Source organism: Somniosus microcephalus, chromosome 8 (genome assembly GCF_052327205.1).
Source record: "Somniosus microcephalus isolate GS21.2 chromosome 8, FLI_Smic_1.0, whole genome shotgun sequence".
In the NCBI taxonomy this organism is placed as follows: Eukaryota; Metazoa; Chordata; class Chondrichthyes; order Squaliformes; family Somniosidae; genus Somniosus; species Somniosus microcephalus.
The window spans coordinates 66253482-66277268 of record NC_140994.1 but is presented as its reverse complement, the minus strand read 5'-3'; the positions used below and the strand labels follow the sequence as shown (position 1 = coordinate 66277268).

Below are 23787 nucleotides of genomic sequence, written 5' to 3'. Positions count from 1 at the left end.
ATAGACCAGAAAAAGCAGCAAACCTGAGGATTGGGAGCAGTTTAGGATTCAGCAAAGGAGGACAAAGGGATTAATTAAGAGGGGGGAAATAGAATATGAGAGTAAGCTTTCAGGGAACATAAAAACTGGCTGTAAAAGCTTCTATAGATATGTGAAGAGAAAAAGATTGGTGAAGTCAAGCGTAGGCCCCTTGCAGTCAGAATCAGGGGAATTTATAATGGGAAACAAAGAAATGGCAGACCAATTAAATACATATTTTGGTTCTGTCTTCACAAAGGAGGACACAAATAACCTCCCAGAGATGTCGGGGAACATAGGGTCTAATGAGAGGGAGGAATTGAATGAAATCAGTATTTGTAGGGAAATTGATGGGATTGAAGGCCGATAAATCCCCAGGGCCTGATAATCTACATCCTAGGGTACTTAAGGAAGTGGCCCTGGAAATAGTAGATGCATTGCTGGTCATCTTCCAAAATTCTATAGACTCTGAAACAGTTCCCATGGACTGGAGGGTAGCTAATGTAACCCCACTATTTAAAAAAGGTGGTAGAGAGAAAATGGGGAATTATAGACCGGTAAGCCTGACATCGGTAGTGGGGAAAATGCTAGAGTCCATTATAAAAGATATAATAGCAGAGCACTTGGAAAACAGTGACAGGATCAGACAAAGTCAACATGGATTTACAAAAGGTAAATCATGCTTGACTAATCTACTGGAATTTTTGAGGATGTAACTGGTAGAATAGACAAGGGAGAGCCAGTGGATGTGGTGTATTTGGACTTTCAGAAGGCTTTCGATAAGGTCCTGCATAAGAGATTAGCGTGCAAAGTTAAAACACATGGGATTGGGGGTAAGGTACTAACTTGGATAGAGAACTGGTTGGCAGACAGGAAGCAAAGAGTTGGAATAAACTGGTATTTTTCCAAGTGGCAGGCAGTGACTAGTGGGGTACCGCAGGGATCGGTCCTTGGACCCCAGCTATTCACAATATATATTAATGATCTAGACAAGGGAACTAGATGTAATGTCTCCAAGTTTGCAGACGACACAAAGCTGGGTGGGCGTGTGTGCTGTGAGGAGAATGCCGAGAAACTCCAGGATGATTGGGACAGATTGGGCAGAAGCATGGCAGATGCAGTAACACGTGGATAAATACGAGGTTATCCACTTTGGTGTCAAAAACAGGAAGGCAGATTATCTGAATGGCAATAGATTGGGAGAAGGGGAAGTGCAACGAAACCTGGGTGTCCTTGTGCACCAGTCGCTGAAGGCAAGCATGCAGGTGCAGCAGGCGGTTAAGAAGGCAAATGGTAGGTTAGCCTTCGTAGCGAGAGGGTTTGAGTACAGGAACAAGGATGTCTTGCTGCAGTTGTACAGGGCCTTGGTGAGACCACACCTTGAGTAGTGTGTGCAGTTTTGGTCGCCTTATCTGAGGAAGGATGTTCTTGCTATGGAGGGAGTGCAGCAAAGATTCGTCAGACTGATACCTGGGATGGCAGGAATGACGCATGAGGAGAGATTGGGTCGATTAGGCTTATATTCGCTACAATTTAGAAGAATGAGAGGGGATCTCATTGAAACTTATCAAATTCTAACAGGACTAGACAGACTAGATGCAGGAAGGATGTTCCCGATGGCAGGGGAGCCCAGAACCAGGGATCACAGTGTAAGGATAAGGGGTGAGCCATTTAGGACAGAGATGAGGAGGAATTTCTTCACCCAGAGAGTGGTGAACCTGTGGAATTCTCCACCACAGAAGGCAGTTGAGGCCAATTCATTAAATATATTCAAGAAGGAGTTAGATATATTTCTTAAGGCTAAAGGGATCAAGGAATATGGGGAGAAAGCAGGGACCGGGTACTGAACTTGGATGATCAGCCATGATCGCATTGAATGGCGGAGCAGGCTTGAGGGGCCGAATGGCCTACTCCTGCTTCTATCTTATAGGTTTCTAAATTTAGAGACATATTAAGGAGGTCTGCGCATTTTCGACATATCACAATAATAGTCTTGCTTTGATAATGATTAACTATCACACCCTCAAAGACTTTTTGCTTTATGTAAATGAGAAGCTTTTGCTGCTGAGGAGCAGGTTCTTCCAAGAGTCTAAGAGACCAAAACAACTGAAATAATGTGCAAAAAGCCTTTTCTGAAGAATTCCCAATTGTGCAGTTCGTTTGTAAACTGGAAGAGTTAAAAGGGAAAATGTGAATTGTAATTGTTCAGATTCTTGAAATAATCTTTTATAGAATTCCAGAATCTGGATTATCCAGAGTCCAAAAGTCTGTCTGAATTGCTTCTGACAGATGTAACTGTAGTGATGCTCCTCCATAGATTTCATGTAGTTGTAAGCAGCCCTCATGATGAAGTGGAATGGGTGGGTGGGTGGGGAAGTCAGAAAAGAAGCAGGGTAGGCCTACAGTTGAAAGCTTCTTAAATCATACAGATTGCTGGTTTGATTGGTTTTGGGCAATTAAACCCCTTACCAGGGACATAATCCAACCACAAAAAAAGGACAAGGATGGAGGTGAAGATGGCACACAAATGTTGGGAGAGAATAGTTAAGGGGCACAGTTTGCTAATTACAGCATATAAAATTCATTACAGCTCAAATTTTTGACAAACAACTTTCCCCCTTGGATTTATTGCTAATTTTTAATATCATGTTTTCATTGAAAAGAAATCTCAACTAGAATATACTACTTACTCACTGACTCTTGTAACATGAAGTCCGCCATCCTCCACATGCAAAATTCTTATTGAAAATGTACAATGGCTGTAGAACAAACATTTAAGAGACATTTAAAATTCAGCTGTTACTGGTTTAAAGCATGTGGTTTTGCTCAGAATTACACACCAAAGTTAAGCAAATTGATTATTTATAGCTGTTACTACACAACATTTACATCAGTAATTGAATTTAATTAAGTAAATTACCTTCTACTTGAAAGACTGTTGATTTTTGTGTACGCAATACTTTGCTGCTTTCTCCCTTGTTTTAATATTGTATATGCCTCTTCTGCATTGGAAACTTGAATCCATTTTAGATCTAAAAATAAAATAAAGCACACTGACATTTTGAAAAGACCCTGATCGTCTACTGAATAATACAGTAAAACTACTTGTTACTAGTCACAGGAAAACAAGGCTTAAAAAAAGGATGAAACATTGTAAGAAGCCAATGTTATTCCTTCAGTACCAATTTTGCAAAAATTATAAAGCTGTTAAATAGTTGCTCAATTACCTTTCACATAAGTGTTGCCTTTTGCATCCTGTGCAAGACGAAGTAGCTTTCTTTTCTGACATTTATATGGCACTGGATCAAGTAAATCATGAAGCGTTTCATTGTATATTTCACAAAATGAAACCCAGACAGAAAATCTGATCCTTTCTGGTGCATGCACAGCAACTTGTTCGGAATGCTTTAAGTGTTCGGCAAAATCTCCTAGAATACCAAGTGGCTTCAGTGAACTTCCGGCTGGATTGGATATTGTCAGATGAGTTAAATATTAGTCTCTCACATTTGAAACAAACTACAAATGCTATATTGCCCCTAACAGTCACACACTGCTGATTTATTCTGCAAATTTCACTGACCCAAAAATTCAGAATATCTGGTCAATACACAAATCTTGAATTTAATTTTTGTGAACAAAGCAAGTTTCTCCACTAGTACTCTTACAACAAATGATTTAACACTTTCCCCTCGTCTTGGTTGCTGTTTCAAATATCTTGCTTTAAACAGTGATCATTAAGTCAGTTTACCTTCAGAGATTCTAATGGAGTAACTGAGCCAGAGGTCACTAACATGGTGGACAGAGGAGTGTCTATGGAAATTTTCTACATGGAATTCCTGAAGATACTTTATACAGTTGCACACAAGAGATTAGCAAAAATAAAAGCACACGGAATTGGAGGTAACTTTGTGACATGGGTTGCTAATTGATTGCGAGTTAGGAGAATGGGAGTAGGAATAAAGGAATGTACTCTGATTGGTGGGATGGGACAAGTCATGCTCCCCATGAGTCTGTACGGGGGCCTCAGTTTTACACCATATACATCAGTGACTTGGATGAAAGGATAGAGAGTTGCATATTCGAGTTTGTAGATGACACTAGGTTAGGAGGCACAGTAAACTGTGTAGATGGGAGCAGGAAGTTACAAAGGGACATGGACAGATTAAGTGAGTGGGCAAAACGGTGACAGATAGAATTCAATGTGGAGAAATATGAGGTCATCCACCCTGGACCCAAGAAAGACAAAAAACATTATTTTCTTACTAGCAAAACGAGGAACTGTGGAGGAGAAAAGGGACTTGGGTGTCCAGCTACACAAAATCACTAAGCGCTAGTGTGCAGGTGCCAAACGTAACCAAAGGCTAATGGAATCTTTATTTTAAGAGGGCTGGAATACAAAGGGGAGGAAGTGGCACCTTGATCAGACCCAATGTGGTGTACTACGTTCAGTTTTGGGAACCGCACCTCAGGAAGGATACACTGGCCTTGGAGAGGATACAGCACAGATTCACCAGAATTATACCGGAGTTATGAGGACAGGTTGCATAAACTTGGCGTTTATCTCAAGTTTAGAAGTTCGAGGGGTGATCGAATTGAGGTGTTTAAAATGATAAAAGGATTTGATAGGGTACATAGAGAAGCTACTTCATCTGGTGGTGGGAACCCAGAACAAGCGGCAATCGTAAAATTAGAGATAGGCCATTCAGGAGTGAAATAAGGAAGCACTTTTTTTTGTACACAAAGGATAGTGGAAATCTGGAATTCAGTCCACCATACAGCTATGAATGCTGGGTCAATTGAAATTTTCAAGACCGAGATCAATAGATTTTTGTTTGGCAAGGGCATCCTGGGATATGGATCAAAGGCAGGTAAATGGAGACAACATACATATCAGCCATGATCTAACTGAATGGCAGAACAGGCTCTCTGGGCTGAATGGCCTACTCCTGTTACTCTGTTCCATTTATCAGTAGATGTGACATTAATTCAAGAAAATGATTGGGATTTCAACCATGGTCTAATTGACTGCTAATCAGTCATTCAAAAACTATGTGGCTCAATACTGGAGTAAAACAGTTTGAAATTTAAGAAAGTAACATCAAGGGCTGAAGTTAAATATAAATTAAATCTTTTCAGCCATCTTTAAAGGAAATATAAATATACTTGCGTACTTTGGCACTCTGCAGCGAAGCATGTGGTTTTACAATGATTCAAAACAAGTTACATTATTAGAATTCTTACTCTTGGCATTTGCCATTTTCTTTTATATGCAAGTGTTAGGCACATTGAAAGTATAATACATATTTAGAAGGCGTAACATAGCCATTTGAACCCCAAAGGTGCAGGACCATATCACCAAACAATTTGTTAAGATGATTGAAAAATACTAATACCTTCAATGGCCCGCCCATCTATAACCTAGGAGGCATAATCAGCAACAAATCAGTAGCCTATTTCGAACATAAAGGTGCTGAAAGTTGCTCCCTTGTATTTGCAAACCTTAAAAGACCAACTCACTGAAAGTTTATAACATGGTCTAGAAAAACTATTTTGATTCATGACTAAAGTTTACAATATCGAATTATACCCCAATGAATCAGTAAATTTTACATGTTTTATACATAATTGTTCAACTTACCTTCTGTAGCATCTAGTGTACTCTGACTGCTCCCATTACACTGGTCACTCTAAGGGGAAAACAAGATTTTTAAAATGTAAAGTTTGTGTTTTAATGTACTTAAATCCAAAATGATCTTTAATACGACCAGTTATATAGGGTCCACTTTTGGAGGGCACAGCATGCTATAGCAGAGTTGGACAAGGACTTTACCTTGCAGCATGGCCCCAGGCTAATGTAATATGATATACAGGCTAACTCTCTAGTCTAACTTAAGGCTTTGGTTGTTTTTCTTAGTTATGTTTCACACTACCATTGTTAAAAAAATCATTTAATTATAACAGAGTGGGTATTGACACCACTCTATCCGCCAATGAGTTGAAGGCAGGGCTGGACTTACAGCAGTCTATTTGACAGCGAACCGAGGCCATTCACTCAACAAACAAACAGAGTCTATTTAAACAGAGTCTGTACAAACTACAGCAGAGGCCCTGATATTTACGGGGAGGCAGGGAAGCGAAATAGAAACTGGCAAAGCTGGGGAGGCAGCGGTACTGCCAAATTTGACCACACAACCTCAATTTTTTTCTCCAGTTTCCTGCCCGGCAGCCAGCCAAATTTACAAGAATCTGATCGCAGGGCAGGCTGCAAATCGGGGCTTGGGGAGAGGGTGCCAATCGCGGCAGGAGTTAGAGAGAGACCGTGATTAGCCGAAGACATCCTTGAGGGGGCGGGAAAGAACTGCAGCTCCTCCTGTCTTACAAGGAGTGCTAGAAAAGCTCTCGCCTCCCTTTTGCTGCTAGGTTTCCCCGAGCCCTGGAAAACCTGCCTGGCAGCTATTAAATTTAAAATCAGGCACCCAATGGCACTGCCTTGCAACCTGCCGCTGTAAGCGTTATGCAGCAGGTTGGGGACGTGTTCCTTTAAAAAAAAATAAAAAAAATAAAAAGTGTTTAATCCCATCCCCTCCAACCGACCTCCTCCCACCCGTCGTGGGGGCTTGATAGTGAGGCCAGTCTCCCAATAAAAGTAGGATTATTTCTCCAGCGAAATGCAGCGAGTGGAAGATAGTTGCAGAATACAAATAATGTCCGTAAAATCAATCCCAGTCACTTTCAGCAGTGCAGTTTCCAAGGGTGATTGATGGGGGAATTATTCAATCATCTCCAACCTGGCCAGGACTTGTGCTGTCACTATATGCAGCCTAATTATAATTATGGGGGTATTATTCAATCATCTCCATTCTGGCCGGGAAGTGTGCTGTCATTATATGCAGCCTAATTATAATTATTTTTGTTTACTTTGTAGAGAAGTTGTGTGGGGTCTACTGAAGCCTCAAAAATATTTGGTTTCTTCAACTTTAAATAAAATAAACAGACGCTCCTCTACAGGGGGTGGCCTTAAAATGTAATTATGATCATTTATTCTTAATAAAGCACTTTATTCTGCAGTAACCTGCCTCCTCAGGATTAAAATTCTGTGTTTGGGATAATGAGATAAATACTGTAAGAACTGAATCAATGTGCAGATGTTAAAATGTTTTTTTTTTTTTTTAATAAAAGAACAGGATTGATGGAGTGGACGTTATTAACTAATATCATGTTTAGTATCTACTTGAAGTCAATTAATATACAAATTTATCATTTTTGAATTAATATTAAGAAAAAAATCAAGTTATCCACAATTCTTTGTAAAGAGCTGTTTGGGCATTCATTCATCCTCAGCTGTGAAAGATAAGACCAATAATTATGCTAGTTTAAATACAGATCGTTTATTCATACAGATTTTAACAAAACATAAAAATAATTCGTTCAACTATAAATTCACTTGTTTACCTCTCTAAATAGATGAAGTACTGATTTTTTAATAGCCGCCTCTGCTTTCACTTGCACGTCTGTTAATCTACTAAAGTCTGTGCATCTCTGAGGTTTAATGTTCATATTTTGATAAATCTTTCCTTCAATACTCTTAAATAGAACACTCATCGACCGCGGCAAGATACCCAAATCGTGGTCTGGTCCTACAACAAAACAGAACATTTAATGTTGTTACACTTGATTATTTTTAAGAAAAATCAAAATATTATTTTTCCATAATTTAAAAAAAAACAAACCTTGAAATGTATATGTTTTTCCTGCATTGGTGACACCATAGGTAAACACCAAACAGTTCTGTCCATTCAAAACTTCCTCAATGAGTGGTTTTACTGTTCCAAATATTTCCCTTTGTTTGGTTTCTGGTCCGTAAACCTAAGAGTTAAAATAATGGGTTAAAAAAAAGAACAGGCTTATTTAGCATATCAGGGTATCAATATGCACGAGAAAGAAAAGGATTTGCACTTAAGCCAGTACCCTAAAACATCACACAAAGTGGTCATCTGGCAGTGAAGCAGCATTGCTGTAGACCCAATCCAACAGTATACCGCAAATAGTGCAAGTCTACTCACTAGGTCAGCAGACAAAGAGCGAGTAGACAGATATATTATAACAACTTGCACCCATGTGCAGGTACATATTTACACTAAGGGAGAAAGAGTAGACACCAAACAGAGAAAAAGGAGAAAATGGAGAGTAGAATGGGGAACTAAAAGGTACAAAGAGGATTTTTTTTTTTTAAACAAGGTTTTTGAAAGCTGGGTGGGTGCCGATCAACAACCGCAACTTGCATTTATATAGCACCTTTAAATATGGTAAAACTTCCCATGGTGCTTCTTCAAAAGGAGCACAACCAGACAAAAATTGACACCAATCCAAAGAAGGAGACATTAGGACAGGTGGGCAAAAGCTTGGTCGAAGAGGTAAGTTTTAAAGAGCATCATAAAGGATGAAAGAGAGGTGGAGAAGCGGAGAGATTTAGGGATGGAATACCAAAGCTTAGGGCCTAGACAGCAGAAGGCATGGCCGCTAATGGTGGGGCAAAAGAAGTATGGGGTGCACAAGAGAAAAGAATTGGAGGAATGCAGAGTTCGCAGAGGGTTGTAGGAAGTTACAGAGCTGGGGAGGGGTGAGGCCATGGAGGGATTTGAACACAAGGATGAGAATTTTAAAATCAAGGCGTTGGCAGTCTGGGAGCCAATGTAGATCAGCGAGCACAGGGGTAATGGGTGAACAGGATTCGGAGCGAGTTAGGATACGGGCAGCAGAGCTTTGGATGAGCTCGAGTTTATGGAGGGTGGAAGATGGGAGGCCGGTTGGGAGAGCGTTGGAATATTCGAGTCGAAGGTAACAAAAGCACGGAGGAGAGATTCAGCAGCAGATGAGCTCAGGCAGGGGGAGGAAGTGAGTGATATTATGGAGGTGGAAGTAGGCAATCTTTATGCTGGCGAAGATTTGGGGTTGGAAGCTCAGATCAGGGTCAAATAGGACGCTGAGGCTGGTTCAGGTCAAGAGGGGGATTGAATCAGTGGCTAGGGAACAGAGTTTGAGGCAGGGGCCGACGGCAATGGCTTTGGTCTTCTCAATGTTTAATTGGAGGAAATTGGAGGGGGAACTGTACCTGAGGGGAGGGAACTGTTTACAATACCAGCTAACATGGGGACCAGGAAGGGAAGTTGGGTGGTCAGCAGTTTAGTGGGAATAGGGTCAAGAGAGCAAGAGGTCAGTCTCATGGACAAGATGGGCTCGGAGGGCACAAGGGGAGATCGGAGCGAAAAACCTTGGTGGGGGGGAGCTTGGCTTGGTGGGTATGGGGAAGGGAGGGTTGCAGCAGAGGTAGCTGAACAGATAGCCTCAATCTTGGTGACAAAGAAGTCCATAGCTCTTCACACTTGTTGGGAGGCGAGGGCAGAGCAGGCAGGGGAGTGTGATAGTGAAGAAAAGAGGCCAGGAGTTATCTTTGCATTCTAGTATGAACCTGGCATCGTGAGCAGTTTTGGCAGAGCTTGGTGGGTCCAGCCAGATCTGGTGCTGAATGGCTAAACTAGTTGTGAGCAAAACTGTTCACATCTGCATTGTTTGGACTTAAGGGAGCAAAGATGGGGGCCGTACCAAGGGTTTTTCTGTGGACAAGAGCATTCAAGGTGGAGGTGAGGATGTGATTGAGCAGATTACAGGAAACTCTTATCCAGCACCAACGGGACCGGCGTGGTGCCGGTTGATCAAAAAGTCCAGATTAGAGAGAGGTATACTTACCAAGGTACGAGAGCCCTGTACACGGCCACAGGTGCAGGAGCCCCGGTTACACAGCACTTGTGCAGGAGTCCCGGTTATACGGATCAGATCCAAGAGTCCCTGTTGCACGGCCACAGGTGCAGGAACCCTGGTTACATGGCCACAGATCCAGGAACCCCAGTTACATGGCCACTAATATATAGTAAAACTTACCTGAACCTACTCCTGAATTTTGCCAGTTAAGAGAGATTTCCGGATATTTAGGTGCCGGTTAAGAGAGTTTCCTGTAGTAGTTGTTGAGCAGGTGAATGGAGGGCCAAAGACTAGACAGTTAAGAGTTTGAAAGTGTTGTTGCAAGTGGTTTGGGGGGGGGGGGGGGGGGAGATGACACAGAAGGGACTGGAGGTGCAAGTGGTGAGGGAGAGGGAACGGAGTAGATAATTCCACAGAGCAACTGCATAGTAACTGAATGACTAAAGACCAATGAAGAAGTAAGAGGGCAAAGGGTGCAGCGATCAATTCTGTGTTAGGGAAGTAGCCGGTGCAGGCAGAGACATTAGGCAGAAAGAGAGAACTAAGGTTGGGTGGGGCAAGACCATACAGAGACTGAAAACAAAAGATGAGAATTTTGAAATTGACATGCCGGAGCAGTGAGCCAGTGCAAAGGGAACATGGTGAAAGGACAGAGTGTGCACAAAGACTTGGACTATTGTCTTTTAGGATGAGTTAAAGCTTATGGTGGATTGATGTGGAAAGCCCAGCTAGATGAGTGTTGGAAAAGTCATGCCTTGAAGCAATAAAGGTATGGACTAGGGTTTTGGCAGCAGAAGGGTGGGGAGAAGAGGGAAGAATTGTGGACGTTGAAGAATGCTGTTTTGGTAAAGCAGATTTGGGGAAAGAAGCCAGGAAGGGTGACAGGCTCAAGGCCAGAGACACTGATTTTAGGTGAAGAGGATGTCAATATTCAGTTGGAGAAGTTTTGTTTCATCCAGCTATATTATGGCTTGTATTTTCCGATGCCTACGGGTGTGTACGGGCTGTGTACATACCCGTAGGGGCATCAGAAATTCCGGTTTCAGGCATGCAAAGCACATGCGCTGAAAACCAGTATTTCCGATCCGTCAAGAATTGCTCTTGACAGATCGGATGCCTGCCCCAGGGAAGTTCCGCTTTCTGGAGAACCTCTGCCTGCAGAAAACCCTTAGAAATCTTACGCCTGGTAAAAGCAGGCGTATGGCCTGCTTTTACCAGCATAAGAGTTGAGAAAAGTTAAAAAAAAACTTTTAAAAAGTTAAGTTTATTTTTAGCCCCGTAAAAAACTTTAATGGGCCAGAAATTCAGGTCCCCACAAGCGAGTACGCACTGGGTACTCACGCATAGGCACAATGAAAGTGCTGGTTTTGTGCATGCACTGCGCGTGCGCGGGAAACCGGGACTTCTGTTCCCTTAAAGGAAGGGGTTCACAGGTCGAACGTGTGCCCCGGAGAGGCAGTGCGTACGCCTGGAACTTCCGTTTTTTTTGCAGGTTTCTCCGGGAGGGTAAGTCTCCAGCAGCTACGCTTTTAAAAAGCAATCGCAAGGCCTGCTTTTAACAAGGTAAGTGGTGAATTAAGTAAAATTAAAACATTTTTTCCACAGGTTGATTATTTTTAAATACTTTAAAGAAAGGTAAGTTTATTTTTAGCCTCGTTAAAAACTAATTAATTTTTTCAAAAATTTAAATTATTGTTTAAAATAGTTATTTTATGTAATTTATAGTTATTTTAAAAATGTGATTTAAAAAATTTTTTTGTTGTTGAAGTTTTAGTTATGTTTTGGGGCTGAACTATATTCATAGATTTGACAAGTCTTCCTGTCAAATCTATGAATAGAGATTCCCTGCTCCGATTGGCTCTCCATGGCCCACGTGATCCCAGGGGACGCTTCGAACTAACTGCGCCCCTGGGATACGCAAGCTCTGCACGCCGGCAGTTGGAGGAGGCCCAGGGTCGGAATCCCACGCGGGCCCACAGCACAATGGCCGGCGCGCTAGGTAAGTGCAGGTCGGAGGCTTGCACCCACAGGAAGCCTCCGACCCGAATTTCTGGGCCAATTATTTTTTTCAAAAAATTAAATTTTTGTTTAAAATATTTAATTTATTGTAATTTTATAACTAATTTTAAAAACGTGATGGTTTTTAAAAATGTATTTAATGTTTTACTGTGTTTTTGGGGTGATCTCCATTCATATATTTGACAGGTCTATCTGTCAAAAGTATGAAGAGAGATTCCCTTCTACTATTGGCTGGCCTGGCCCACGTGATCCCAAGGACGCTTGCGAACTGCATGCACCTCTGGGATACATGAGCCCTGCGCATTTCGAGTTTGGAGAGGCCCAGGAGCATCTGGACCTCGGGAGCCCTCAGGTAAGTTCGTAGATGTCTCATCTAGGATGTATGCAAACCATTTCAACTTCTTTCAAAACATTACTTTGCAAGTATAGCTACATAGTGCACATACACACCAGTTTTCAAAGTTTTAGGGAAACCTAAAGTGTCATGCGTGCAGCACGCTTAATAATCTCCTGCCAGCAAGTGAACCACAATATAGTACATCATTTTCTAGTCAAACACTAGATTATGTTCCAATGCCCTTTTCTGTTCTAATGCACAAGGCTGTTTCAAGTATTATTCTATGTTCATGGCCAATGTAGTTGCCTGGGGAGAGGCTGAAAAGGCCAATTATTTATCAAATTTGGACTATGGTCAATACCTAAATTTTCATTTTAAATGCAGAACATTTTCATCGTGATATTATTGTACCCTTTCATGATGAAGCAAACTCTCAATATTTGGAAGGGGGGAATTATCTCAAAATAAATGCAGATGAAGGTGGTCATTTTGTCCATCTTAGCACTTTCAGCCATCACAGCATCCAATCATTTCTTCAACTGTCCCATGGCTTTCACTTGTATGACTCCATCTAGAAATCCATTCCATACATTGTTCCCTCTGTGCAAAGAACTGCCAATCTTAAATTAGCCTTTTACAAATTAGAACCCATGTACCCTTGTCCTACTGTTAGTTTAAAGTAATGTTCCATTTTAGCTCTTTTGCACAAATTATCTTATACACCACTGCCACCTTCTCATTACTGTCTTCTGACACTAGAAACCAATCCTGTGGATCATCTCTGTACTGTTTCCGGAGCAATACCCAGCTCTCAAGGCATGATCTGATCAGAACACTATCATTTTACCATGATTTCCTTCAATTTGTACTCCACTGCTACACGGTGCAGCATTCCACTTGCTTTGTTGATTAAATCATTGCAGAGCAAAAATGTGACGAAAACCTCTAGATCTTTCAATGTTGCCCATACAATTTCAACACCATGCATGAAAGTTCTTGTTGTCCATCTTTCTTCCTATTTTTTTGTTGTTAAATTTAATCTGATATTCAGCCCAATTGTATATTTTGTCTAATTAATTTGGTAGTTCTCAAACGGGCTTCTTTGATTGAATTGCCCCTTTCAGTTATTATGGTTATGTGGCGACACGCCACCACTGGACATAATCCGCTCACGGCGGCACAGACAGTCTAAGCCAGCCGGGGGCCCTTTCCTCCAGCAACTTGTTTCCCGCAGGGACAGGCTGCCGGGAGCACTTCCTGTCTGGGAAGTATTTAAGTGGATGCGCGGGCTTTTCTAGTTCCTGTTTGTCATGTGGTTGGAATAAAGCAGTTGTGTTTTCAATAGCTCTGGTCTCGACTCCCACGTTTGCCGCGGTATCTCAACACTGGTGACCCCGACGCTCAGGACGAATCCTAAGCTAGCATGGCAGATACAAACGCAGTCACGGTTAAATTACCAGGCTTTTGGGAGAACCTCGCCGAAGCCTGGTTCGTTCAAGCGGAGTCCAGATTCCGGCTGAAAGGCATTACAGTCGACGCCACGAAGTACGACTACCTCGTCGCCTCGCTCACCTACGCTACAGTCCCCAAGGTTTGGGCAGCGCTGCAGAATCCACCAACGGAGGGCAAGTACGAACATCTGAAGGCTGCGCTACTTAAAAAATTTCAAACGTCCTCTTACCAGCGCCACTGCCAACTCCTGGACCTCCCCGGCCTTGGTGACGCTTCACCATCAGACCTGCTTTCCCACATGCTGTCCCTCTCAGACGACAAAAACCCCGGCGCCCTTTTTCGCACGCTTTTCATTCGGCAGCTCCCCGCCAGCATCCGCCCGCTCATTGTGGAGTCTGACTCCACGGACCTGAATGATATAGCCGAAAAGGCCGACCGGCTGCTCTCTGCACAGGCCGCTCGCGACGTCGCGCCCGACCTCACGGCAACGACCACGCGGTCTTCCCGGGCCGCTAGGCCCGACCGCCCTACCACTCCAGGTCACTGCTACTACCACACCCGTTTTGGCGCTAGGGCTCAACGCTGCACACCACCGTGTACCTTCAAACCCCCCCCCGCGATGGCCGCGGGGCAGAAGGAGCCCCTACTGTACGTCACTCTGACGACAGAACCAACCGCCGATTTCTGTGCGACACAGGGGCCCAGCACAGCATCACCCCCACCCTCGAGATCCAACGCGGCACACGGGGTATCACACTGGCTGCAGCCAACGGCTCTGAAATCCGCACATATGGCACCCGCATGGTCACCCTCGACCTCGCGGGCCGCCGCTACGAGTTCCTCACAGCCAAGGTCCTCTGCCCACTCATCGGCGCCGACTTCCTACGCGTCCACGGCCTCCTTGTCGACATTCCGAGGCACCGCCTCGTCGACATCAACATTATGGCCCTCATCCCCGGCGCCTTTACCCCGGCCCGTTCGGCCGGCCTGACGACCTACTGCCTCGCCAGGGCCACGGACGACTACTCGGCACTCCTAGCTGAGTTTCCCGCCCTCACTAACCCGACCTTTTCGGCCAAAGCCGCCAAGCACGGTGTGGAACACTATATCCCCACCACCGGCCCCCCAGTTTCTGCCCACGCCCGCAGACTCAACCCGGCCAAGCTGGAAATCGCGCGGGCCGAGTTCACCACCATGTAACAACTCGGCATCATCCGCCGCTCCAGCAGCCCTTGGGCCTCGCCCCTCCACATCGCCCCCAAGCCCGGCGGAGGCTGGCGCCCTTGCGGGGACTACCGCCGCCTCAACGCCGCCACCACCCCCGATCAATACCCGGTGCCACACATCCAGGACTTCTCGGCCCGACTGGCCGGACGAACCGTCTTTTCCAAAGTCGACCTGGTGCGCGGTTACCACCAAGTCCCCGTACACCCCCAAAACGGCCGTCATCACCCCATTCGGCCTGTTCAAGTTCCTGAGGATGCCCTTCGGCCTCAAGAATGCAGCACAGGCTTTCCAGCGCCTTATGGACTCAGTCCTCCGGGACCTGAACTTCCTATTCGTCTATCTAGACGACATTCTCGTGGCCAGCTCCTCCAAACAGGAACACCTCGAACACCTTCGCATCCTGTTCGGGCGCCTAGCCCAACACGGGCTCATCCTCAGCCCGGCGAAGTGCCAATTCGGCCTAACCGAGATCGATTTTCTCGGTCACCACATCACCCCTGCTGGGGCCGTCCCCCTGCCCAGCAAGGTGCAGGCCGTCCAGCAATTCCCCCGCCCCACAACCATCAAGGGCCTCCAGGAGTTCCTCGGGATGGTGAACTTCTACAACAGGTTCATCCCCAGAGCCGCAGCCCTCATGAAGCCCCTATACAACTCCCTCCGAGGAAAATCCGGCAAGATGGACGTAGCCTGGACCACTGACACGGCAGCCGCCTTCGACGCCACCAAAAACGCGCTCGCCGACGCCACACTGCTCGCGCACCCGAGGGCCGATGCCCAGGTCGCGCTCACCACCGACGCCTCCGACCACGCGGTCGGGGCCGTGTTCGAGCAGTGGGTCAATGGCGCGTGGCAGCCACTTGCCTTCTACAGCCGCCAACTGCGCCCCCCGGAGGTCAAATACTCCACTTTCGACCGCGAGCTTCTCGCACTCCACCTGTCGGTCCGCCATTTCAGGTTCCTCCTAGAAGGCCGCCCCTTCACCGCGTATGTGGACCACAAGCCACTCACATACGCGATGGCCAAGCACACCGAACCCTGGTCCGCTAGGCAGCAACGCCAGCTCGCGGCCGTCTCCGAGTTTACTACGGACATTCAGCACGTCTCCGGTAGAGACAAAGTGGTCGCCGACTGCCTTTCCCGTCCCGCCGTCTGTGCGAATCACCTCGCGGTCGACTACGCACAACTAGCAGCGGCCCAGCTCACGGACCCAGACCTCCTCTCGGCGGCTACCAGCCTGCCAGGGCTACGCCTAGCCAAGGTCGCGCACGGGCCCGAAGCCACGGCAGTCACGTGCGACGTCTCACTCGGCCAACCCAGGCCGGTCGTCCCTGAGACCTGGCGCCGCCGCGTCTTCGACGCGCTCCACGGGCTCTCTCACCCGGGTTCCTGCGCATCCGTCAAACTCCTCTCCAAGCGCTTCGTCTGGCACGGCCTCAGCACAGATGTTCGGACTTGGGCCACCTCCTGCCTCGCCTGCCAACGGGCTAAGGTACAGCTGCACACCAAAGCACCCCTGGGAGACTTCGAGGTACCCAGCCGCCGCTTCGACCACGTACACGTCGACATAGTCGGTCCCCTGCCGCCATCGCAAGGCCAAACTTATCTCCTCACGATGGTCGACCGCTACACACGCTGGCCTGAGGCAGTGCCGCTGACCTCCACCACCACAGCCGACATCGCCAGGGCGTTCGTTAACACCTGGGTTGCGAGGTTCGGCGTACCGGCCGACATAACCTCCGACAGAGGCGCCCAGTTCACCTCCGAACTCTGGACGGCCACAGCACGCAACCTCGGGGTGACGCTCCACCGCACCACGGCGTACCACCCGCAGGCCAACGGACTTTGTGAACACTTCCACAGGTCACTCAAGGCCTCACTCCGCGCCGGCCTGCAGGACAGTACCTGGACTGACCGCCTACCGTGGGTGCTACTCGGCCTACGCACCGCGGTCAAGAAAGACCTCCAGTCCTCGGCAGCGGAGTTAGTCTACGGACAACCGCTGCGCGTCCCAGGCGAATTCCTTCCGGAGCCTACCAAGCCTTGGTCGGCCGAACAGCAGCGGCTCGACTCTTTCTCTTCCGCTCAGCAGTTCGCCCCACTTCCGGTCAACCGACACGGCAAACTCGCGCCTCACGTCCCGCCAAATTTACAGCAGGCGCGCTTCGTCTTCGTGCGACACGACGCGCACCGCGGGCCCCTGCGACCCCCGTACGACAGTCCGTACGAGGTACTACAAACCGGGGACAAGGTCTTCAAGCTGCGACTCGGCGACAGGGTCGAGACAGTCTCCATCGACCGGCTCAAACCAGCACACAGAACCAGGGGAACAGGTCCCCGTGGCCCAGCCTCCAACTAGAGGCCGTCCCCCCGGCAAGCCAGCGGCGAACCGCCCGACCCAACCAACCAGACCGGCGACCACTCAGAGCCGCTGCGGCAGAACCATTAGACCACCGTCACGACTCGTCCACTCCTCCTAAGCGGATTCTGGGGGGAGCTCTGTGGCGACACGCCACCACTGGACATAATCCGCTCACGGCAGCACAGACAGTCTAAGCAGAAGCCCCCAGCCGGAGGCCCTTTCCTCCAGCAACTTGTTTCCCGCAGGGACAGGCTGCCGGGAGCACTTCCTGTCTGGGAAGTATTTAAGTGGATGCGCGGGCTTTTCTAGTTCCTGTTTGTCATGTGGTTGGAATAAAGCAGTTGTGTTTTCAATAGCTCTGGTCTCGACTCCCACGTTTGCCGCGGTATCTCAACAGTTATGAACAATTAGTTACTCTTGTTACCCGAGAATAATGAACACTGAGTCACCTTTAGAATAGAATCAGAAATTTATGGCACAGGAGGCCGTTCGGCCCATCGTGTCTGTGCCGACCGAAAGAGAGCTATCCAGCCTAATCCCACTTTCCAGCACTTGGCCCGTAGCCTTGTAGGCTACGGCACTTCAAGTGCATATCCAAGCACTTTTTAAATGTGATGAGGATTTCTGCCTCTACCATCCTTTCAGGCAGTGCGCTCCAGATCCCCACCCTCTAGGTGAAAAAATTTCTCCTCAACTCCCATCTAATGCTTCTACTAATTACTTTAAATTTATGCCCCCTGATTATTCACCTCGGAGAAATAGGTCCTTCCTATCCACTCTATCTAGGCCCTCAATTTTATAGACCTCAATTTGGTCTCGCCTCAGCCTCCTCTGTTCCAAAGAAAACAACACAAGCCTATCCAATCTTTCCTCATAGCTAAAATTTTCCAGTCCTGGCAACATCCTTGTAAATCTCCTCTGTACCTTCGCTAGTACAATTACATATTTCCTGTAATGTGGTGACCAGAACTGTACACAGTACTCTAGCTGTAGCCTAAGCAGTGTTTTATAAAGTTTAGCTTAACCGCCCTGCTCTTATATTCTATACCTCGGCTAATAAAGAAAAGTATCCCGTATGGCTTCTTAACCACCTTATCTACCTGCCCTGCTACTTTCAGGGATCTGTGGACATGCACTCCAAGGTCCCTTTGTTCCTCTACACTGCTCAGTATCCTACCACTTACTGTATTCTCTTGCCTGGTTAGCCTTCCCCATATGCATTACCTCACACTACTCTGGATTGAATTTCATTTGCCACTTTTCTGCCCGCCTGACCAGTCCATTGATCTCTTCCTGCAGTCTACAGCTTTCTTCCTCACTATCAACCACATGACCAATTTTTGTACTTTCTGCAAACTTCTTAATCATGTCCCCTACATTGAAGTCTAAGTCATTGATGTATACCACAAAAAAACAAGGGACCTAGTACTGAGCCCTGCTGAACCCCACTGGAAACAGCCTTCCAGACACAAAAACACCTGTCAACCATTACCCTTTGCTTCCTGTCACTGAGCCAATTTTGGAACCAACTTGCCACTTTCCCTTGGATCCCATTTACTTTTCTGACCAGTCTGCCGTGTGGGACCTTGTCAAAAGCCTTGCTAAAATCCATGTAGACTACGCCAAACCTGCTACCCTCATCATCCCTCCTCATTCAATCAAGTTAGTCAGGCACAACCTTCCCCTAAAAAATCCATGCTGACTATCCTTGATTAATCCATGCCTTTCTAAATGACGATTTATAGTCATACGGCATAGAAGGAGGCCATTCGGCCCATCGAGTCCATGACAGCTCTGTAGAGCAATCCAGTCAGTCCCATTCCCCCGCTCTATCCCTGTAGCCCTGCAAGTTTATTTCCCTCAAGTGCCTTTCACCCCTTCCATTGCTTCTACCTTTTCCACTTAGATACCTCCTTAGTAAACACCGATATAAAGTACTCATTGAGTATTCTAGCCTTGCCCTGTGCCTCTAAACATATATCACCTGCTTTGTCCCCAATAGGCCCCACCCCGCCTCTTACTACCCACTTACTGCTGTTTACATGCCAATAGAAGATTTTTGGGTTCCCTTTTATGTTAACTGTCATTCTACTCTCATATTCTCTCTTTGCCAATCTTATTTTCATCTTCACTTCCCCTCTCAACTTATTGTATTTGGTCTGGTTCTCCCTTGAAGAATTCACCTGGCATGCATTATACACGCTCTTTTTGTTGCATCATCTTCTCTATCTCCCTAGTCATCCAAGGAGCCCTTGCTTTGGTTCCTTTACCCTTCCCTCTTGTTGGATTATATCTAGCCTGTACTTGGAACATCTCCTCCTTAAAGATCACCCATTGTTCCGTTACAGTTTTTCCTGTCAGTCTTTGGTTCCATTTTACCCTGGCTAGATCCTTTTGCATCCCATTGAAGTTAGCCCTATTCCAGTTTAGAAGTTCCACTCTAGATTGCTCCTTGCTCCTCTCCATTGCTAATCTAAATCTTATGATGCGATGATCACTCATACCCAAGTGTTCTCCCAGACATTTGGTTAACCTGGCCCACCTCATTCCCCAACACCAGATCCAGTAATGCCTCCTTTCTAGTTGGGCCAAGAACATATTAGTCAAGGAAATTCTCCTGAACACATTTCGATAGTTAGGGGGGGCAGACAGGTACCTTTGAGGTCCTTCTTTTTAATCTCTCCTAACTCCCTAAACTCTGCCTGCAGGACCTCATCCCTCTTTCTGCCCATGTCTCTGGACAACAACCTCTGGCTGTTCACCCTCCCCCCTAAGAGTGTCCTGCAGCCACAAAGTGAAATCCTTGACCATGGCACCAGGGAGGCAACATACCATCCTGGAGTTACGTCTGCGGCCGCAGAAACACCTGTGCACTCCACGGGATTGAGCTGCCCTGCCATTCTCTAATTAATAGAACTAACTCAGCAGAAATAAAAACTTAAAACTTAATAAAAAACACTCCCCCACTACTCACCAATCAGCTATTTCCCTCTATTTTATAGGCTATTAACTAACTTAGCAGAACTGTCCCTCAGAATTTTTTCCAATAATTTGCCGACTACCAAGGTTGGGTTGATTGGCCTGTAATTACTCGGCCTATTCCTTTCGCCTTTTTAAACAATGGTACAATGTTAGCAGTCTTCCGGCACCACGCCTGTAGCCAGAGAGGATTGGAAAATGATGGTCGTAGCCTCCACTATTTCCTCCCTTGCTTCTCAACAGCTTGATACACATTTCATCCGGGCCTGGCGATTTATCTACTTTCAAAGATGCTAAACCCCTTAATACTTCCTCTCTCACGATGTTTATCCCATCTAATATTTCACATTCTTCCTCCTTAACTACAATGTCTGCATCTTCCCTCTCTTTTGTGAAGACAGATGCAAAGTATTCATCAAGAACCATACCGATGTCTTCCGCCTCCACACAGTTACCTTTTGTCATAGGCCCTACTCTTTCCTTAGCTTTTGTCTTGCTGTATGTATTTATAAAACATCTTTAGGTTTTCCGTGCCAATATTTTTCATGCCCTCTCTGCTTTCCTAATTTTCCTTTTAATTTCACCTCTGCATTTTCTATACTCCTCTAGGCTTTCTGTAGTACTGAGCTTTTGAAATCTGACAAAAGCTTTGCTTCCCAATCCCGCACCCCCCCCCCCCCCCCTGCCAATCCTTATTCTACCCTGTATGCCCCTTGACATCCAGGGGGCTCTAGATTTGGGAGTCACACCCTTTTTCTTTGTAGGAACATATTTGTTCTGAATCCTCTATCTCCTCCTTGAACACCTCCCACTGCTCTGACACTGATTTACCTTCAACTAGCGGTTTCCAGTCCACTTTTGCTAAATCACATCTCAGCTTAGTAAAATTGGCCTTTCCCCAATTGAGAACTTTTACACCTGTTCCATCTTTGTCCTTTTCCATAACTACACTAAATCTAACTCAATTATGATCACTTCCACCAAAATGCTCTACCACTGATACCCCTTCCACTTGCCCAGCTTCACTCCCTAAAACCAAGTCCAGAACTGCCCCCTCTCGGTGGGATTGCTACATACTAGCTAAAAAAAAGTTCTCCTGAATGCATTTTATTAATTCTGCACTCTATACTTTTTACACTAATTCTATCCCAGTTACTATTAGGGTTGTTGAAATCCCCTATTATTGCCCTATTGTTTTTGCAGTTCTCAGACATGTACCTACATATTTGCTCTTCCATCTCCCTCTAACTGTTTGGGGGTCTATAGTACACTCCCATTGTGATCAATGTTCCCGCGAAGCTGCACAGCCGCAGTCTGGGACCGACTTTTTCAATGTTAAGTTTTGCACATGCACGAAACTGAATGGGCTGCGCACCAAAAAAATTAGGGGGAAAACAGTGATTGTGATTGCCCCTTTTTTGTTCTTCAGTTCAACCCATATGGCCTCATTTGATGATCCTTCTAACATATCATCCCTCCTCACAGCTGTAATTGTTTCTTTAACCAATATTGCAAACACCCCCCCTCCTTTTTTATCCCCCTCTCTATCTCATCTCAAAACCCTGTAATCAGGAATGTTGAGCTGCCATTCCTGCTCCTCTTTAAGCCGTGTTATCACACTTCCACGTGTCCATCTGTGCTCTCAGCTCATCTGCCTTATTCACTAGACTCCTTGCATTGAAGTATATACCATTAAGCACGGCCAAACTCTTGTTACCCAAGGCAGTTTCATTTTTGTTAGCTGTGAAATTTTAAGCTAGAAATTTGTCACAAATGTAGTAGGCCATTAGCTACTATCTTTAAATGCATGCAGACATAGGCTCAGAAAAGGAACACATCATATACAGAACTCTGTTTAAAAGCACAAATAAGTGTACCAATTAGGCCTCTATTCAAGATTATTATGCTAGCCTGTAAAATACACAACACACTATATTTCTTACTTACATGAGAAAATGTAAAGCTTTGAGCTATTTGGCCAGTTCCTCGATCACATCGGGAACTCAAGGAATTTCGTGGGGCTTTCAGAATCACATGAGTTGAGTTTTCTATTAACACACAGCCCTAGAAGGAGAGTTTGACATATCAGCATAAATATCAATGGGGTAAACGTTTAAAGAGTTTACTTTTCCCAAAGTAATTTAGATAACCAACCTGAGATTCATTTTGTGTGACTTCAGCTTCAGTGAAAGGTCTAATACGAAGATGAACACACAAATGATCCTTTGTACCTGAACAATTTTGTTGAACCTGAAAAAAAAGTGTTTTTATATTTTTCAAGACATCAAAAGAAAGTTGAAAACAATTTGCAAGTCCACTTTAAAAAAAAAAAATCACTCAGGATATGGGCACTGCTATCAATGCCAACATTTATTGACGATCCCTAGTAGCCCTTGGTGATGGTGGGCATTCTTGAACCACTGCAGTCCATGTGAAGAAGGTAGCCCCACAAAGTTGTTAGGTAGGGCGTACCAGGATTTTGACCCAGCAAAGATGAGGGAATGGGAATATATGTCCAAGTCAGGATGGGGTGGGACTTGGAGAAGAACTTGGAAGTGGTGGTGTTCCCATGCACCTGCTGCCCTTGCCCTTCTAGGTGGTGAAGATTATGGGTTTTGGAGGTGTTGCCCAAGAAGCCTTGGTGACTTGCTGCAGTGCATCCTGTTGACAGTAGACACTGCAGCCACAGTATACTGGTCATAGAGGGAATGGATTGTTAAACTGGTTGATGGGTTGCCTATCAAAACAGACTTCTACGTTCTGCATGGTGTCAAGCATCTCTATTGTTGTTGCAGCTGCACTCATCCAGGCAAGTGAAGAGTATTTCATCGCACTCCTGACTTGTGGCTTGTAGTTTGGAGTGGTTTTGGAGAGTCAGAAGGTGAGCCACTCACCACAGAATACCCAATTTTTAACCTGCTCTAGTAGTGACAGTATGTACGTGGCTGGTCCAGTTGTAAGTTTGTCAATGGTGACCCCCCACCCCACAGGACGAGGTTAGTGGAAGATTCAGCAATGGTAATGCCATTGAAGGTCAAGGAAAGTGGTTAGGCTCTCTCTTGCTGGAGATGTCATTGCATGGAACTTGTGTGACCTGAATGTTACTTGCCACTTATCAGCCCAAGCCTGGATGTTGTCCATGTCTTGCTGCATGCAGCGACATCCTATTATATATTTACCACATGTGATGCGTTTGAATTTTCTTCCCTGCAAAGTTCATCAATCAAATCCTTTCTAATGTCTTCAAAATCTTTCGCAGTAGACATCTCTTGTTCGTCATTCACAGTTCCATGCGATTGTATAAATGTGAACTTTGAATTTAGTACCGGCTCCATTGTGCTAAGAAAAAAAACAAATATTGGCAAATTACATTTTATTTTTGACTTTTGGAAAAAAAATGGAAAACTCCTGTGTAAGTGTAAAGTATAATGCAGTAAACTCTTGTTTAAACTGCACTTAATCATCCAGAATTCTTTAAAAAAACAGCAAAATAGATAACCGGTAATCTTGCTGAATCCATCCATTTTTCCTTTTTCCGAGTCTAAGTTTCCCGCGGTGGCCGAGTTACTCCGCGGTTTTTATTTTTTTTGTGTTAAATTGTTATCCCGAATTTTTCATCAACCGGCACCACCATAGA

The 23787-nt window shown here is 45.5% G+C and overlaps 1 protein-coding gene across 4 annotated transcripts in view; it reads right to left on the bottom strand.

The window, feature by feature from the left end:
- The window catches only part of kif20bb (kinesin family member 20Bb), a 141077-nt gene that overhangs the window by 106699 nt on the left and 10591 nt on the right, over nt 1–23787 (bottom strand). For 3 of the 4 annotated variants that reach the window (XM_085994828.1, XM_085994831.1, XM_085994832.1), the window contains exons 2-10: nt 23330–23489; nt 22305–22400; nt 22098–22214; nt 7749–7884; nt 7471–7655; nt 5657–5705; nt 3246–3479; nt 2939–3050; nt 2709–2777 (exon numbers count right to left, since the gene is read on the bottom strand). In XM_085994828.1, the coding sequence (XP_085850954.1) occupies nt 2709–2777; nt 2939–3050; nt 3246–3479; nt 5657–5705; nt 7471–7655; nt 7749–7884; nt 22098–22214; nt 22305–22400; nt 23330–23485 (1154 nt within the window). In that variant the 5' untranslated portion in view covers nt 23486–23489. The remainder of the gene's footprint in view (nt 1–2708; nt 2778–2938; nt 3051–3245; nt 3480–5656; nt 5706–7470; nt 7656–7748; nt 7885–22097; nt 22215–22304; nt 22401–23329; nt 23490–23787) is intronic. The other variant, XM_085994830.1, reaches the window with a different exon arrangement.